This window comes from Castor canadensis, chromosome 7, assembly GCF_047511655.1.
Source record: "Castor canadensis chromosome 7, mCasCan1.hap1v2, whole genome shotgun sequence".
NCBI lineage: Eukaryota > Metazoa > Chordata > Mammalia > Rodentia > Castoridae > Castor > Castor canadensis.
The window spans coordinates 12801407-12820508 of NC_133392.1; the positions used below are offsets into that span (position 1 = coordinate 12801407).

The 19102-nt window shown below is 36.4% G+C and overlaps 1 protein-coding gene across 1 annotated transcript in view; it reads left to right on the forward strand.

Annotated features, from left to right (window-relative positions):
* The window catches only part of Cacul1 (CDK2 associated cullin domain 1), an 80556-nt gene that overhangs the window by 53753 nt on the left and 7701 nt on the right, over positions 1-19102 (forward strand). The window contains exons 4-7 of the mRNA XM_020183364.2: positions 1337-1432; positions 6092-6194; positions 11231-11320; positions 14771-14909. Of these exons, the coding sequence (XP_020038953.1) occupies positions 1337-1432; positions 6092-6194; positions 11231-11320; positions 14771-14909 (428 nt within the window). The remainder of the gene's footprint in view (positions 1-1336; positions 1433-6091; positions 6195-11230; positions 11321-14770; positions 14910-19102) is intronic.

Genomic DNA, 19102 nt, shown 5'->3' on the forward strand with positions numbered 1-19102 from the left:
CTTGCTAGTCAGGCACTCTACCACTTGAGCCACTCTGCCAGTCCCTTACCTTCACTTTCAGTGTACCTTTTTACTCATTAAGAGAGCAAGCCTCTTTTTTTTTTTTTGGGGGACTGTGTTTTTTATTTTATATCACTAGTCTCTTATAAAGGCTTGTACAATTAGTTCCCAAATATATGATTAACAAACTATATAAAGTATACATAGAATTCAAAAAGCAATTTACCCACGTAGAAGCCCTCAGAGATTTTTTCACAGTAATTAAAAATATATACTTCTTATTTGAAAACATTTAAAAATGTTTAACATTAAATGTTTGACATTAAAGATTGTATATACTGAAGGTATTTTGTGATGGCTTGATATCACATACATTGTGTAAGGATTGCAACAATTAAGTTAATAAATTCACCACTAACCATGCTCCATATTGTACTTAAGATCTCACAAACTTAGTTTGTACTTTAGTCTAACATCTCATCATTTCTCTCATCCTTCAGCTCTTACTTATTTATTTTTTATATTTTCCTTTTCAAAGAAACCTCAGGGTTTAGTATATGAGTTCGTGAATGAATGTCAAAATAAAACTGATAATGATTTTCCCATGCTTGTCACATATCACTTAGAAGCCATTATTGGCAGGTATGTTATTAAGAACACTTGGATTAGGACAATATGGCTCTAATTAGTGATAACAAAAAGCAATGATCATAATTTGAGTCACTCTATGTGCCAGGCACTGTAGTAAACATTTGACATTCATCATCTCATTTAATCTTTATAATAATCATATAAAGTAGGTTTTACTATTGCCTCGATTTTACAAACATAGGGACTTAGCCTTAGGACAAGTAATTTTCCCAAATGACAAAAAAGTGAGGAGTCAGAAAGTGGGTCCAGGTCCAAATCCAAAATCCATGTTCTTCACAACTACGTTTTTCTTGATGCTGCAACGAGGGTTCCCAGTTGACCAGTGAACGGATAACAGCACAACCTCGCCAAACACCAAGTATTTCCATTCGACAGTAAAGCCCAGAAGTACATTTACATCTCAGGCCCAGAAGGCAGTACCGCAACAACTTCACTTCAATCAAGAGCAAGCCTTTTAATGTGTTGAGGTTATACAGGTTTTAAAGATGGCTAGACGAAAGCTTAGCTTTACATCGCAATCTTGGGAACAAAAATAGAGTCTTAACTGAACTTCAGTGTATAAGCTCTTCTATATTGTGTATTGTGTGAACTTTGGATTCCTTCTTAGTCTGTTTGCATTTTAGTCTGTAGTAGCAGGATTCCTTTCTGGCTCCCAGATTGACCACATTTATGTTCTCTCTCACAGGCCAGCCCTCCAGACCTCTATATTGAAAGATTTAATATAGCTCTTGGGCAGTACATGGGAGCATTGCAGAGCATTGTGCCTCTTTTCATATATATGGTAAGTTGGAGCAGTTTCTTCTTGTTCTTAGAATGTAGAGAGGTGGGGATGTATCTAAGAACATGATATGTAGAAATGTTACATCGTTCCATAAAAAATAGAGCGATAGAACGTGCCTTCCATTTGCTGATCTCTTTTATGTGGAGTATCACGCCATAGTGTAGTTTGTAAACTGTGGTGTGTGGATTAGCCCTCTCACCCTTTTAAGTGTACCAAGTAGTAGAGCCTTATTATTAGTTTTCCTATTCAAGAGAGGGGCCCCTAGAGTCCATTATTCCATCAGTTTATTAGATTAGTGCTTGGTCGCAATGTATACATTATTATAATGGGCATACCAGTTTTTAAAATGACCTTTTCTTCATAAAATGAACTTTATTAAAACAAAAACAATACCCCAAAAACAAAACAATAAAACAAAACTGCCTCCAGCTACCTCAGATTTAAACAGCTGGGTTGGTGGCTCATGCCTGTAATCCTAGCTACTCAGGAGCAGAGATCAGGAGGATCATGGTTCAAAGCGAGCCAAGGAAATAGTTTGTGAGACCCTATCTCGAAAAAAACCCTTTGCAAAAAAGGACTGATGGAGTGACTCAAGGTGAAGGCCCTGAGTTCAAGCCCCAGTACTGGGGGGGAAAAAAGACTCTTTCCAAAAGATTATGTAACACTGTGGTTTACATAAAACCTCAGTTATTTTACAGTTAGCGTAATGCAGAAGAAACTTGGTTTTGCCATGTTTTTACCAAAGTTTATCTTGGAAAAAATGGGTAATAAGGCTTTGCTTTTGGTTTAAGTGCCAGAACTCCTTTATGAATCCTGAAACTGGTTGGAAATGTTGCCCATCATATTAGAGTTAATGTGCACCTGGCTTGAGGGGTCTGAATTACTTCTTGGCAAGGGTCAGGAAGCCTGAGAGGTAACCATATTGTATCATTTTGGTGAAATCCTTTCATCAGGAGAGTAAATATCTCAACAGATATTTTCATTTTCATTCTAGAAAACTCATTCTCACTGTTTTGGTTTTGTTGTTTGTTGTTTTGTTTTTTGTAGTATTGGGATTTAATACTGGGGCTTTGGGCTTGCTAGTCAGGTGCTCTATAATTGAACCACACCCCGACCCATTTTGCTCATTTGATTTTTCAGGTAGGGCCTCACTTTTTGTCTGGAATGGTGATCCTCCTACTTAAAACTCCCTCATAGCTGGTATTATAAGCATGCATCAGTATCCTGGCTTGATGAGATCTCACTAACTTTTTGCCTGGGCTGGCTTCAAAACTTATCCTTCCAACCTTCTTCTTCTTCTTTTTTTTTTTTTTTGAGATTGAACAGATAGTGATTTTATTTATTTAGTGCTGAGAACCAGCCCTAATGGTTAGGTAATGACCTAACAACCTAAGGTATTCTTTGGGATCCTTAGATATTTGGGAACACTGTCAAGGTTTCCCATGCCTTTGCTTGTGTTTTCTTGTCTAGAAAGCCTTTCCTTTCTGTGCCTGATAAACCGACTCTTCTTTTCTGTTTCTTCATTCTTTTTTTTTTTAATTTTTTTATTCATTTATTCACATGTACATACATTGTTTGGGCCATTTCTCCCACCTAACCCTCTCCCTCTCCTTCCCACCCCCCTCGCTTCCAGGCAGAATCTATTCTACCCTTATCTCTAATTTTGTTGAAGACAAGACATAAGCAATAATAAGAAAGACAAAGCGTTTCTGCTAGTTAAGATAAGGATACCTATACAGAGAGATTCCTAGCATTGCTTCCATGTACAAATGTGTTGCAACTCAAGTTGATTGATTTCTGCCTGACCTTTTCACTAGTTCCTGATCCATTTCCCATATTGACCTCTGTTGCTTTAAGCTTTCTGTATTAGTTCCGCTGCCGTGGGGACATCAAACACTTTCCTGTTTTGGGTTTCCTCCCTATCCCCATTCCTCCCGAATGTGCTCGCCTCTTAGCATGTGACCCAAATCCAACAACATTGCTGCATTTGCCCTAGATCTCCCTCCGCATATGAGGGAGAACATACGGTTTTTAGTCTTCTGAGCCTGGCTAACCTCGCTCAGGGTGATGTTCTCCAGTTCCATCCATTTACTTGAGAATGATAAGATTTTATTCTTCTTCATGGCTGAGTAAAACTCCATTGTGTATAAATACCACATTTTCTTAATCCATTCGTCAGTAGTGGGACATCTTGGCTGTTTCCACAACTTGGCTATTGTGAATAGTGCTGCAATAAACATGGGTATGCAGGTGCCTCTGGAGTAACCTGTGTCACATTCCTTTGGGTATATCCCCAAGAGTGGGATTGCTGGATCTATGTTTAGATTTTTAAGAAGCCTCCATATTGTTTTCCAGAGTGGTTGCACTAGCTTGCATTCCCACCACAGTGTACAAGGGTTCCTTTTCCCCCACATCCTCACCAACACCTGTTGGTGGTGGTGTTGCTAATGATGGCTATTCTAACAGGGGTGAGGTGGAATCTTTGTGTGGTTTTGATTTGCATTTCCTTTATGGCTAGAGATGGTGAGCATTTTTTCATGTGTTTTTTGGTCATTTGAATTTCTTCTTTTGAGAGAATTCTGTTTAGTTCAGTTGCCCATTTCTTTATTGGTTCATTAATTTTGGGAGAGTTTTGTTTTTTAAGTTCCCTGTATATTCTGGTTATCAGTCCTTTGTCTGATGTGTAGCTGGCAAATATTTTCTCCCACTCTGTGGGTGGTCTCTTCAGTTTAGAGACCAATGATCCTCCCAATCTTTGCCTCCCAAGTAGCTGGGATTACAGATCTGAGCCACTGTGTGCAGCCTGTTTTAGTTTTCAGTGGAGACAATGAATGTAAGTGGAGCTTAAGGATAGGGCCTATTTTGGATAAGGGAGTAAAGGGTAGGTGACTAGGTTGATTTAATTCCACGTCTGTCATTTTAATGGCATTTTCCAGTAAGTATTTTGGCTAGTTGGGTTAGGAAAACAAACAAAAAACAAAATTAAATTATCATAGCTTGGATTTTGGGTCAAAACATGAACAGCTAATTTGTAACAAATTTTATACTTTTCTGTAATGCCATTGGCTGGTTTCGTAAATTTTATGGTGAGATCCTGGGGTTTAACAAATCTGTATTATAGAAGAAAAAGTGAACTTCACCTAGAAAAATTCACATAAGGGAGGTTGGGTTGCAAAGTGAAATTTAACTACAACTTTTCACATAGCTTAAGAACTTGAATTTGTTTTATATTTATTTATGAAAGTTTGTCATGTAAATTGTTTTTATTGTCTAGTAGATAGAAATTTCTAAAACTTTGGCACTGCTTTTTTGAAGTATATTATTCGAAGAATAGTTTGAAATGTTGACCTGTTAGGGGCATAATCAGCAGACTGTCCTTTGTAGTCACAGAAATAGTATTACTTGCAAAATTAGTCTTTGTTAGAAGTCTGTCTGTGACTCTCTTAAGAGATGAAGTCATTAAACTAGAAAATAGACAACTTACCAGAAAAAAATCTTGTTGGAAGATCAGAAGTCAAATAAAGATGTTACATATTTTTGTTCAGAGTATTGCAACTTAACATTATTTTACCTAAGAAGTAGTTGAATGTTCTGTTATTTGAAGAGGTGAAATAACAGTTTCTGAGTGCCTCTGAAGTTTTCATGCTATTTCTGTTTAATGGGCTGTTGTTACTTACTGAAGAATAGAAGGAGCACATTAAGATGATGTGTATTAAACCAGGCATGGGAACACACACATCTGTAATCCCTGCACTTGGGAGACTGAGGCAGGAGGATCTCAAGTTTGAGACTAGTCTGGGCTACCTAGCAAGACCCTGTCTCCAAAAAAGCAAAAACAAGAAAATCCAAAATAAAAAGCTGTACATTGAGGTCTTAAATGTTAATAGTATAGTATACCAGCAGGCCAGAACACTATAAATGCAGAAAATTTATCTGTGGGATTTAAACAATTATTGTATTCTTTGATCCTGTAAATAAAGTACAGAAGTCTCAAAGATGGGTAATTTACTTAAAGTATATTGCCAAAGCAACTTTGCTCTAAATTTTTATTTTAAAAATGTCAATTGTAAAAGTAGCTTGATAGTTGAAATGTTTATTAGTTTAATTCAAAATTAAACTTGCTTTAGATATTTACTTCCAATGGGGAAAAGAAATTTTGGGAATGTAGAATGAAAATAAAAATTGCTTAGAAAAACTGCTATAAAGATGAACAAGAAGAGGTGATTGCTCAACTGCTGTACCTGGCATCAAAATGAATGGAGAGGCTGCAGTAATTTAAGTGTTTGTCATTGAACCAGGGATAGACACACCAAGGGGACCAGAGTCCAGAGAGAGACTGCGGTAAATGTGGCAGTTTAATAAAGATAAAAGGTGACATTTCAGATCTGTAAGGAAGGCATAGATTGTTTCATAGCTGGAGTAAGGACAATTGATAGTCATTTTGGAGGTAATATGGTTCATAGTATTTTATATTGTTATTCTTTCAAACTCATGCCTGAAAGGCATGTGACTAATAGTGGCTTTTGTTGTTTGATGGTTAGGCTTTTTCTTTTTGTTTTAATTGATGTCTTTATGCATTGTTTACTTAAAATAATATTTAGTGCTTCAGTTCATTTGCCCCAATCGATACACCAAAAATAATTTATTTTCTTTTCTCAGAATAAATTTTACATTGAAACCAAGCTCAACAGAGACTTAAAAGATGACCTTATTAAGCTGTTTACGGAACATGTTGCAGAAAAGCACATTTACAGCCTAATGCGTAAGTAATTCAACTTCTTATGGGGGTGAGAGACCACTGGTACTGATCGTTGTTTTTCCCTCTTCCTCCTTCCTCCTGAGTTGTCATATAACTCCGAATTTAACATTTTCTGAGCCAGGTAGCAGGAAGCCCACATTATTTTAAGGAAGAGAAACTGAGGAATTGAAAATGTGACTTGAAGGTCACCCAGTATGCTGGGAGCTACTTAGCCAGGTCATTGGGCAGTGTCTTGTGCTTAGCCTGATACTTATTTCCTTTCTCTACCCCCCATCCTCACCCCCGCATTGGGGAGAACTGTTAGGAGGTTCACTCCTAACTTTACTACCAGTGACTCTCGAAGGAGTGCAGTGTTAGATCTGAAATGGTAGCACAGAGTCCTTTCTAGTTTTTACTCATTAGTGCAGAAACCCTTCTGTAATGTGGCTGTCATTTACTAACTGTATTAAGCAAGCTTTGTAGTTTCTTGTGGCCTGCATTTTTTTCCTCTGTGAATTAGGATTTGTAAAATATTTCACATGGCTATATAGCTGGTTAGATAAGCATATTGAAGTGCCAAACTTAATCGATTACTCCTCTCTCCCCATTTCCAGGTTGCCTGGCCCTCACAGTAGATGGCATTCCATCTACCTTCACTAGAAAAACATACCTCTCCAGGTGGAGTTCAGGGCCCCTGTCACCTAGTGTCTCAGGAAGCCTTTAAAAGTGCATATTTTATGCAGTACCCAGCAAGACATTTTAAAAGAATTTGGCATAAATTTGGATTTGCAATATGTATTTTCCTGCATTCCTGTTAGTCATAATTAGTTGCTACAACAATGAGCTTTTACCAGAATTTATAAGAGAATTGTTCTAACCTTGACCATAAACTCTGTTTTCATTGTTAATTTTAAAATTGAGAGAAGGAATTGCTAAACTTTGGGCTAGTTTTTTAGAAAGGCAGGGTGAAGATAATACATACTTTATTATTGTGTTCCCAAGAGCTTCCAGAATCTTGGGTATATAACATAACATTTTTTTTTAAAAGCTGGACAGATGTTTACAAATATTTTTTAACATTATCTCATGAGATATAACCATTTAAATATTTCCTCTCATGTTGACATTGCTTTTTTTTTTGCTTTCATTTTTGTTGTACAATATAGCACATTTTCTTCTCTGTTAACTATGTAGAGAAATGCTAGCATCTGGTAGAAATGCCTGTTTCCTTTATGAATACGTTTTTAATACTTAGTTATAATTTGAAAGTCAGCTTTATAGGGCATATGGAAAGAGGATATTCATATATTCACAAGATAATATCATAACCCATTCTGATGCGAGAAAAAAACATAAGCAGATTACTTCTTTCTTTTGTGTATTACATAGCCTGCTTTTCCATAAAAATTACACTTAAAGGTAGGTATGTTCCATGTAAGCTAAAAAGACCCTTAAGCTTCATATATTGGATAAAAGTCAATTTGTCAGGTATTCATTGAGCAGTTACTAGGCTTTGTACTTACAGTGAGGGATACAGAAAGTTACTAATAGTTATATTGGCTCTAGAACAAGGGAGCCAAAATAAACTCTACAAATGTTTTCACAGTGCTATGTTGGGTGATCATCACAAAGATTTTTACACACACACACACACAGTTTATATATGGTAGTAGGACCTGTTTAAGATACCTTACAAATGTTAACTTACGTAATTCTCATAACCCTATAGTGTAGGTGGTCATTACCATAGAAACTGAAGCAGAGAGATTAAAGTTAATTTAAACCAGAATAATGTAGTGATCATAGATTGATGTGATGTCTTTAGCTGTACATTTTCCTTTCGCCCCTTTACTGCCACAAAACAAGTAAAGGTATACCCAATGTCTGTGATTTTTCTAAAATCTGATTAGCAATTTTCTTTGGGCTTCACATACATTTGAAAATGCTAGTATTCCATTTATTGTTGCTGTATAACAAATCATATAGGATTTGGGTCTGTAATTTGGAAAGGGCTTGGTGAGGCAGTTTATCTCTAGTCTGCTCAACATTGGCTGATGTAGCTCAAATGGAACTTTCAATATGACTGACTCACAGATTCACATGACTGTTAAGTTGGTATGGCTTTTGGTTTCTATTGTGTTTCCTCCTAAGAGTGAATGTCCCAAGATAGAAACAATAGAAACTCTCAGTTTATTAAGTCCTGGGTCCAGAAGCTGTGATTGTGTCACTTGCTATATTTTATTGGGTGGGCAGTCAGAGCCTAGGCTCCTAGGGAGAGGACATGGACTCCATCTCTTCATGAGAGGTGTGTCAAAAGAATATGGAGGCCATGTCTTAAACTGATACACCAGACAAAAAAAGACACCCTCCGTTACTCATGAGTAGGATATTCCATGAGGACACTGACTTCTTGCTAGTTTCCTATAGGCTTCATGATGTGATCATTTTCATACATACATACTTAGAAAGTAAAGTAGCTTATGCTTTTGAATGGTAGTAAAGTTGTTTTCCTTAGAAATTAATTTTTTACTTTGAATTGAACTGAAAAAAGCAGAACTGGTAGGATCTGTGTTAATTGAGGTATCTGTGCATGGTGTTGTGTTGGTAATTCTGAGCAAATGTGATAGTAAATATGTAGCAGTGGGATCAGTTAATGGCAGGAAATTGCAGTGAAAATGTATGTTGAATTTTGCAGTAAAAGATTTATAGTTCATTTTTCAGAGAGTTTTAAATAATTACATTTTAGTTAATTTCCTTAGGAAATCCTGCCTTTTTGTTTAGACTTTTGTTGTTTGAAATTTTTTGAAGTCATGTATTTTGAGTTTTAGAGTGAGTAATAAAAGAAACCCCTGGGTGAGACTGTAGGACTGGGGAATGAAAGAGACTCTGGACCCAGCAAAGCACTGAAGACTTTAACGTCATAACCTGGAGAGAAAGAGATTAAGACTTAAAAGTTCCTAAAGTCCTCCTCTGGCTTTAAAACTATATGATTTATTGATGTCTGGGATTACTGGGATTGTTGGAGGATGCTTGTTTCTTTAATAAACAAGGTGTTTTTAGAAGAACACCTGCCAGAGGTTAATACTTTATTAGTACCAGTTGCACATAAGGTCAGCATTTCAATGGTGATGTTTCTGGTGAAGTAGAGAGAGGACAGAATTCAAAGTGAAACACAAGTTCTTGAATCTTTTCTGCTACCAGCTTGCTCTGTGATTTTGGATAAATACTTCTGGGAGGTTGTTTTGGATTATTTTTAGCCTCAATTTCCTTGTCTTGTTTTTGGTAAGTAAGCAATGACAAAGCTTATGGGAAATTAGATCCTAAGTTCAAAGGTTTGTAAGAACTAAGCTAATTAGTACCTGCTAGGTAACTCAGCAAAAAATTCCTTTCTTCTTCCCCAATTCCAAGTTCTTTTTCCTTAAAAAGGGAGATTTAAGTGGAAAATCTTTTAAATTTTAAATACTTTCTCTAATGAGTTAGTTAGGCAGAGAGAATGCTAGTGAGATGTTATAACGCCATCTGAACTCTGATAATCTTACATTATTGAATGTAATTATTTTCAGTTAATTCATCTTAAACTAATTTTGTATGTCATCCAATCTTTGTTTTTAATTTATCATTTCTTCACAATTATCATGATTGACAGATGTCTATGATAGAGGTTGGTCACAAAGATATATACTTGGCCATATGAGTATTTGGTTGAACGTGAAGAGTCTGGGGAACAAGGCTAATGGAAAGCCCCAAGGATTGGTTAAAAACTAGGAAGATGGATTTGTAAAGAGAGAACATCAAATTTGGGTACATGATGAAATTAAAAGATCCTCGAGTACCAGAGATGTTCAGAATTTAATGTTTAGAATTTCAGTTTTAAACTGCACTTAAAAGCAAAGTGATTTTCTGTCCTATTTAACATTGGTCATCCTTAAAAATCTATCTGTGCCCATCCAAAATTGTAACTAGCTACCAAAGAGATCATAAGGATAAACTTGAACAGTACACCTCTGAAGGCCTTCATCATATAAATTCAAATCAAATTCATGGCGTGTGTTTGAAACTAGGAGTATCTTGTCGGCCAAGTAAGATGGTATTTCCATTCTTAGAAAGACAAGGATTGAGGAAAATTAGTTCATTACAAACCTGGCTTAGAGTAAAGTTGTGCCATATTTTTAATTTTTTGCTTTGTTAGTAAATCTTTGAGAGATAAAAATGAACTGTTTTTTGGTCAGTAGCATCTGTTCTATCCACTAAATCATAGAAGTTATTATCTAGAAAAATTATTCTGACTCCTTTAAAAAATTAGTAAGATGTATAGGAATAGAAAACCTAAAGGAAAACTTAACTCTTGTCATGTTCCAAGTCAGGGTTATGTTGTTCCCAAAGTGGTGAAAATAAAAAGGGGAGTCACCATGGAAGAAAAAGTAGATGAGCTGTGGAATATGGGACAATAGTTTTCTGTCTCTGATCACATCTTGAGCATTCCTAATCCAGAAGATGAGAATCCACTGTGCCCTGAAATCTGGCACTTTTTTGAGCATGATAGATTTTGGAGCATTTCAGATTTTCACATTGGGATGCTCAACCCCTATGCAAATACTCTGAAATCTGAACTGCTTCCCATCCCAAGCATTTTAGATAAGGGGTGCCCAACCTATAAAGTGCAAAGAGCCTCAAATGTGGTGATTTAAAGGAGAAATGATTGAGGACATTTATTTTTTGTTGTCTTATTCCACACACATAACAGGAGCACTTTCAGGCCACTAGGTTCATGAACACTGTTGCTGTTAGAAAGCATAACTTCTTTTCATCTGCATGCACTGACCTAGTCTGTTCTTGCTTCTGCACATCTTCACACTTTACCCATTCCATTGAGCTGCTGCACTGGATGTGTTCTAATCCTTAGTATATAAACTTGATTTGTCCTCTTGGACTGTTCTTTGTACTTGTTTACCCTTGGGTCTTAGAAATAGTAATACAAAAAGAAACTTTGATGATTAGCTCCCCTCCCTCTTTTCTTTCCTCCCTCCCTCTCTATTAAATGTTTTCTCTTTTTATTCCAGCTTTACTTTTAGAAGCCCAGTCAACACCATTTCAGGTCACACCTTCAACTATGGCAAATATTGTGAAAGGCCTGTATACTCTCAGACCAGGTAAACATCTGTCATTTCTGTTGGGATTGGACCTGTTTATTTTTTACAGCCTTATCCAAGAGGGTATTGGTTCTTTATATGTCGTATGAGGCCTAATGGTATTTGGGTTTGCTATAGCAAAAAAGATACTCATCAGTGTGAAATGTAAACCCAGAACTCTTTCTCCACTAGTGAAAACCAACTAATTTTCTTTTGTAGCACCTGTGAGGGAAATACAAGAAACATTTTGTAAGATACACTTTGGATAAAATTGATTCTAAGTGGGCGTGGTGGTATATACCTATCATCTCAGCACTCAGGAGGCTGAGGCAGGAGAATTGTTAGTTCGAGTTTAGCCTGAGCTATATAGTGAGACACTGTCTCAAAAAAATAAAAAGAATCTCATGTTTGGTGTTTTTTTTTTTTTTTGGTGGTGCTGGGGTTTGAACTCAGGGCCTTACACTTGCTAGACAGGCACTCTAGCACTTCAGCCACTCCACCAGCCCTTATTTTCTGTCTTCATTGTTAGGGTGTTTTTCCTGTACTTCTGCTCCACACTGCAAATATGCACAGGCATATGCATTTGTAATTCCACCTTCTTAGGCCTGTTGTGTAACTGGTAAGGAATCTAGAAATGATGGTAAAGTCATAGTTATTTCATGAGGATAAAAAAATGAAAGATCACTGTATTCAAAGGCATGGTTTGTAAATTATCTTAATGTACCTATCTTAGAATAAAAACGTTGTAGATTAAAAAAAAAATCCTAAGGTGCCTGTGTAAGTGTCTTCATATGCCTAATCTTATCATAGAGTTGCTTAGTCAATTAAAAGATGCTCATGAGAGATTGTAGAACTTCAAATTGCATTGTTTAATCTTTTAAGCACAAAGGATATTTTTTATAGTAATTGTCTTTTTGTAAAATTCTCTTTTTTGTTTGAAGATTAAATGAAATTAAGCATGATATAAAGAGTGTAACCTAATAAAGCATGTAAACATTAGCTGTTGTTATTTTAATTAATTGATGGTTCGGTTGGTTAATTTAAAAGACATGTAGAATTTAGCTTGCTAAAATGGAAATTAGGTGTGGGTGCTGTGGTAGACTGATTGCCACCTTTATTGGCTACTTTGAACAGCCTTCTGGAGTGTTCAGGTTTATGGTTCCTTCAGTTGCATCAGGTCTAGAGTTCTGTTTATCATTTTTAACAGGAGTTATTTGTATAATTTGTAATTTGTATAGTTATTTATACAGTTATTTGTATAATTGTATAAAGTTGCAGAAACATTTTTATGTTTCTGTCCAGTAAACTGGTATTTTTCTTTTTTTAATTTTTTCAGACTTTCATTTTGTGTCTCATGAAATTTTTTGTGTACTGGATTATGAATGATGTTTTTCTTCTTTCATGTTGGAAGGCTTCCAAGTGCAGTGTGACAAATTCTGCTTCCTAAATAGACAGCTTTCTCATAAGTAACAATAACAGAATAAAATTAATCAGTTTGGGTAGAAAAAATTTGTAGGGACATGTTTATCTAAATGCTGTTTTATCCAGTTTGAGCTCTTGTAATAGCATTTATACCACTTGTGAGGAGAATTCTATAGTTGAGAATTGTCCTTTTCAAAAGGTGAATTTTATCACAGACTAACCTTTTCCTGCCTTAGGCATTTTCAGACATACTTTTAAACATATTTTGACATTTATACATCTACTCATTATGTTCCTGGTTTATTAAAGCAATTTATTCACCTGACAGATTAAGGCTAGAATATTTTAAAAGCTGAATTTTAAGCATAAGAGCTTCTTCCCTTGAGGGGGGTTCTCAGGTGCTGGTTCTTATGCAGCTGCGTCTGACTCATTTCAGATTCCTACCCCTGATCATTGGAGATGTGGGGACCTGTCACTATTGCTTTGTCCATTCAGACTCTAGAAGCTAAATTTTGAGATAGTCACAGCAATGTTATTTTTACATGTGTTGTGTCTTCATCTTTATTTTGCTGACTGCCTGAAGTTCCACAAAGTGGCAAAAAGAGTTGACTTCCAGCACCTTTGCCTGGGTGGTTAGTGGTTCTCTATTGCACTGTAGCAATTTTTTCTAAAATTCAAGCCCTGCTTGAACTGGGCTAGTAGGAGGAACACTATGAGAGCATTTTGCCATGAGGCAGTACAAGAGGTATAAGAGGTCAGTAGGCTCTTCCTGGCATCATTTGCTTATTTGCTGTCTCGACTTAGCTGTTCTGTTGGACATTGTTTTACTTCTTTTTTTTTACTCACCATCGACCTAGTATTAGCATCAGATGTGGCCTTTTCAAACTTAGACTGACTTACATAGATGGCAGATTTTAAAGTGTAATTAAAGAGGATTGAGGACATTTTTATGGTTTCTGTATAAATAGCTAAAATGTTTTACAAAAGGGAAAATTTTAATGTTTTACATTAAAACAGTTGAAAAAGGAATAGCAATGTTGACTGAGGCCTACCAAAGAGAATACTGGTTTCTTCTGTGGACATATTGTATTTAATGTTCACTGATAGGAAGAAGAGGGAATATTGATTTTTCTTTCTTTTAATATTAACGTTTACTTAAATATGCTTATTTTTTTTCTGTTGAATTATTTGTCTCAGCTTATTTGGTCTTACTGATTTGTACAAGTGCTTTGTAATAAAGATACAAAGTCATTTTTGTCATGTCTTGTAGAAATACTTTTCTGCAACTTCTCTATTTTCTGTAGATTATCTTCTCGATCTTTTTTTGATAACCATTAATTCTCTTTTTTTAATGTTTTGTATATTTCATTCAACATGGTCACAAAAGGTTTTTGTTTCCAAAGTACTAACCAGTTATTGCTAGTCCACTTACTACATTTTCAGTCTCTCCTACCCCCGTTTTTATATGTCTATTTACTGTTTACTTCTATGGTATTCTAGTCTTGGACCAGTATATTGTTTTAATTAATGGGTAATAGGGCTGATATTTCCACCAAGCCCTTCTCTCCAGGTTCTTCCCACTCAGAATTCTTTGATAATCTCATTGATATTTTCCTCCATGTTTGAATTTTCAACAAATTCCATTAAAAAGTTCCCCTAGAGGGCTAAAGGCATAAATCAAGCAGTAGAGTGCCTGACTAGCAAGCTCAAAGCCCTGAGTTCAAGACCCAGTACTGAAAAAAAAAAAAAAAGTTAAAAATTCCCCTTAGAGGTTTTCATTAAAAATTGTTAAGTCAGTAAGATGTAAAGAGGTCTTCTTTCCTATACTATGGAGTTTTTTTTAGAAAGGAAATTTAACTTCCTTGTATTTTCCATGTATGTCCTTTACCAAAATAGGTTGTATAGTTTTTCACCCCATTTTAAATTTGGCTTTACACACACACACACACACACACACACACACACACACACACACCCCTTTAAACAAAACTTGCCCTTTTCCATTTATCTGTATGATTTCCTTAAATGAGTCTTTTCTTTTCCTCACAGAGTGGGTTCAGATGGCTCCAACTCTATTTTCTAAATTTATTCCAAACATTCTCCCTCCGGCAATGGAATCCGAACTTTCTGAATATGCTGCTCAAGATCAGAAACTTCAGAGAGAACTTATACAGAATGGTTTTACCAGGCAAGTTGGCTTTTCCTTTGGTGACAAAATATGGTCATTTCCTTAGTCCTCTTTTGCTGTGGGCAGGGCAAGCAGGCCAAGGATCTTAGAAGAGAAAACTATTGCCCACAAACCAAGGTGTTTTGTGGGTAAGACAGTCACTTCCTCGTCTGCAGGGACATTGAGGATGAATTTTGAGCTTGTGGAAGCTGCTCTTCACTAAGTGGTGGGCAGTGAGGTAAGGCACCATTTAGGGTCCTTCCAGTTTTTCTCTGTCTTACTAGTTCTGAACATTTGGAGAGAACATTGTAGAAATTCTGTTATGATTTATAATGCACTTTGATGGCTAAACTAGCAAAGAAGCTTTGAATTCTCTTTCATATTTTCGTTTCTCTCTCTAAATTCTAGCTATTTATTCTTAACAAAAAGTAGAGTATCTCTTCATACATGTCCAGAAAATGTACCTTTTGCTTTTGGTATGTTACTTTGCTTACTTTTCTAAGATGTTTGCAATTTATCATGGCCATACCCCAGAAAATCTTGCCAAGTATATTTTTTCAACTAGAATAAATTAATACAGTTTTTGTGATTTTCTGTGGGAAAATACCTGGTTAATGTCACTAAGTCATTTAAAGGGCACAGTAATACTTTACATGTTTATAGTCTTTTCTCTTAGCACTTTTACCTGTCTTCTGGTATTTGTATCCCAGGCATGAAAGAAATTGTGAAAAGACACTTGGGCTGGCACAGTCATTATTTGTCTACAAATATTAGGTTGTGTGTTGACTCAACTTACCTGGCAAGGGCTAGGGGTAGACATTACTCCTTCAAAGTTTGGAGGCCAAGCTGAATTTCAGAGAACCAGCCTTGACCAGGCTCACTTACTCAGTCTTGACACAGGTTAGGAAAGAAAGCAGATCATTTGTTGTTGCTCCATTTGGTGCCTTTTTTGGTCCTGGTGGCATCTGTAGTCATGTGGTGAGGATGGGGGGAGGACTGAGCTGTCTACTGGTCATGTCCCTCTCTCCCTGGCAGCTCACACTAGAAAGGCTCAGAGAAACTGTAGACAGGCCAGGCAGACGCCGCTTGCGTCTCACTGGAGGAAGATGACCAGTGGGAAATGCAGGGATGTAAATAGCTTGACTCCTGAGGGTCAGGGGACTAGGTATTTCTGATATTAATCATAGTATTTTGAGCAGAAGTAGTGATACTATTTTCATGCACAGAATAAGGCCATTTAATACCATGTTAATTTTACTTATTCATTTTTGAAAACTAGTATATGACTCAAAAAATAAAAATTATTTAAAAAGTGTACTATAAGAGCTTTTACTCACAGTTGTCTCCCTGTCAGCTTTCACTCCATTAAGTAAAACCATTATTTTTAGTTTTTGAAGCATATAGGTACAAACATAAAACATGTCCTTATCCATTCCATCATGTGAATACATTACATACACTGTAACTTATTTAACCAATGCCCAGTAGTTGGCCACTTGGATTATTTTCTAGTCTATTGATACTACAGTCAGTGATGCATCGAAGAACCAAAAACGTTTCTGTGTCTTTCGCATGTATACCTAGAGGGTGAATTCTCAGAATTGGGGTAGCTGGTCAAGGGTAAATTCAGTTGCAAGTTTAGTTAGTATTATGAAATCACCCTCCATAGGGGATGTGCTACTTTGCATATCCACAAGCAAAGTTTGAAAGTACTTGTTCTTTGTGGCCTTGATTGTACACTGTTGGGAAGTGTAAAAGATCTACTTAGAATTGGTTTAGTTTTCATTTCTCTTGTGAGTAAAGGTGAGCATAGTTTTCTAGTTGCATTTCTTTTTCTGCAAACCATTTATGTCCTTTGTTCATTTTTCTATTTGTTAGTCTTTTTTTTTTCTTGATTTCTGCGAGCTCTTTCTATATTGAAGATGATTGATTCTTTGTCCAAGAAGGACATAGATAAGATACAGTCCTTAGTTCATTTTTGACTTTCCTTTTTAATGCTTTGCTTAAGTAATATGGAAGTTGTTTCTTTTGAGACGGGGGTAATATTGATGTTGGAATTCAGTGCCTCACACTTTATAGGCAAGTGGTCTACCATTTGAATCATATCCTCAGCCCTTTTTGTTTTAGTTATTTTTCAGATAGGGTCTTAGCACTTTTTTGCCCAGGTCAGATTTAGACTATAATCCTCCATGCCTACCAAGTAGCTGGAATTACAGGTGTATACCACACCCAGCTTATTCTTTGAAATAGTGTCTCGCTAACTTTTTTGCCTGGAGCTTGCCTTGAGCCACAGTCTTCCCATTCCGCCTCCCAAATAGTTAGGATTATAGGTGTAAGTGCTGCATATATACTTTACTACTTTTTTGTGTTTGTTTATTGGCAGTACTGAGACTTGAACCCGGGGCTTTGCACTTACTGGCAAATGCTCTTCCAGTTGAGCCACATTTCCACTAGTTATGTATTTTTGTGTAACTATATCAGGTTTTTGGGGTAGGGAGGGGGTTTGGTGGCTTATGTAGTTTGAATTATGGTTAAAAGTTTTCCTTCTGTATTTTTAAGTAAATGCAAAATATTCCTAGGTATGTTTTTTATGTTACTTTCTATGCCTACCATAATTTTGAAGTTAATGCATTTATTCATACTTTGAGTGTTTTCTTTTAATTTTAGAAATGAGCTTATTAATATCCTTTAAATATCAGCCATCTGGAAACTAGTATTTCTTTTTTGTTTTTGGTTTTTGTTTTGTTTTGTTTTTTTTTTTTTTTTGGTGGCACTAGGGTTTGAACCCAGGGCCTTGTGCTTGCTAGGCAGAAAATCTACCATTTGAACCATGCTTCCAGCCCTTTGTGCTTTGGTTATTTTTTGAATAGGGTCTCGTGTTTTTGCCCAGTCTGGCCTGTACTGTGATCCTCCTATTTATGCCTCCTGTAGCTGGGATGACAGGTGTGTGCAATCCTGCACAGCTTTATTGATTGACATGGGTGGGCGGGGGTCACACTAACTTTGCCCCAGCTGGCCTTGAGTGGCCATTTGTAGTTGAGCTTGTAGGCGTGAGCCACTGCTCCTGGCTTTGAAAACTTGTATTTCTGTGAAGCAGATGGCCCTGAGCACCTTAAGCTCATATTCTGGAATAGGGTGCAGGACTATTTAAACATATCCAAAGACATTTCCTAATCCTAATTTTGGAACTAGAACGAGAGAGCGAGGTGCAGACTGCTTGGTGTATAGTAGTAGCTCTTACATAAGGTTTGCTTGGGATGAAATGAGTAACTGACTCTGGAGACACCATGGCACTGTTCAGCCAAGGCCAAGTGGGTCAGGGAAATGCCTTGAAGTTTTGGTGTATATTGGAGTTTATGCTTTTCTTAGTGGAGTTCTTTAATACAACTTCTGACTGAGATTTAAGTATTAGACCATATTGCAAGAGGTGATAAAATCGAAATGTTTTATTTTGCAAACTTAATTGGGCCATTTTGGTAGTTACCAACTTATCGTCTATTTACTATGGGTATTAAACTCTGCCTCATAAATTATTCTGATAGGTGCTATGTGCAGAGTTGGCCCTGCTGAAGCTGACATTCTGGTACTTACTTTTGAGCTCACTCATACAGGAAGGACCACCATGCTCAGTGGCAGCTGGAAGCCTTCCTTTGCTCTTGGGCCATTCCACGCTCTGCTTCATGCTTTCTTCAGTCATTATTTGGCTAAGATTGTTTTGGAAGAAATGGTGTCCACTGGTGCCAAAAAAAGAGGGTTTTGAGACTATAGTACAGGCTATTTAGTCCTAATTCTGTTACCGACTCTTCCAATACAAGCAGTCATTTTGTGGTTTTTGCCTAACTGAGCACATGCTTTCTGTTCAATGTTGCAAACTCTTACTTTTTTATTTAAGATAATGTGCCACTTATGTGATTATGGTTCCCAAATAGGCTGCATACTGCTTTCATGTGAATGGCACAGAGGAAGTCTTTGAAATGTTTTGAAATAATATGTGTCATCAAATATGTCCTCCTTTGCAGTTAGTGGGCAGATTTTCCTCTGAGCTACTTTTTTGTGAGACACAATCTTTATGTGCATAGGAATACTTGTTTGAAAGCCAGAATTAACATAGAAGCTCAAAGCAACATTTTCTCTTCTGAATAATGAATTGATTGAAGAAGGGCAGCAGTTTGGTATCTGCAGTTAAAATTCACATTATGGAAGATAAACTTATA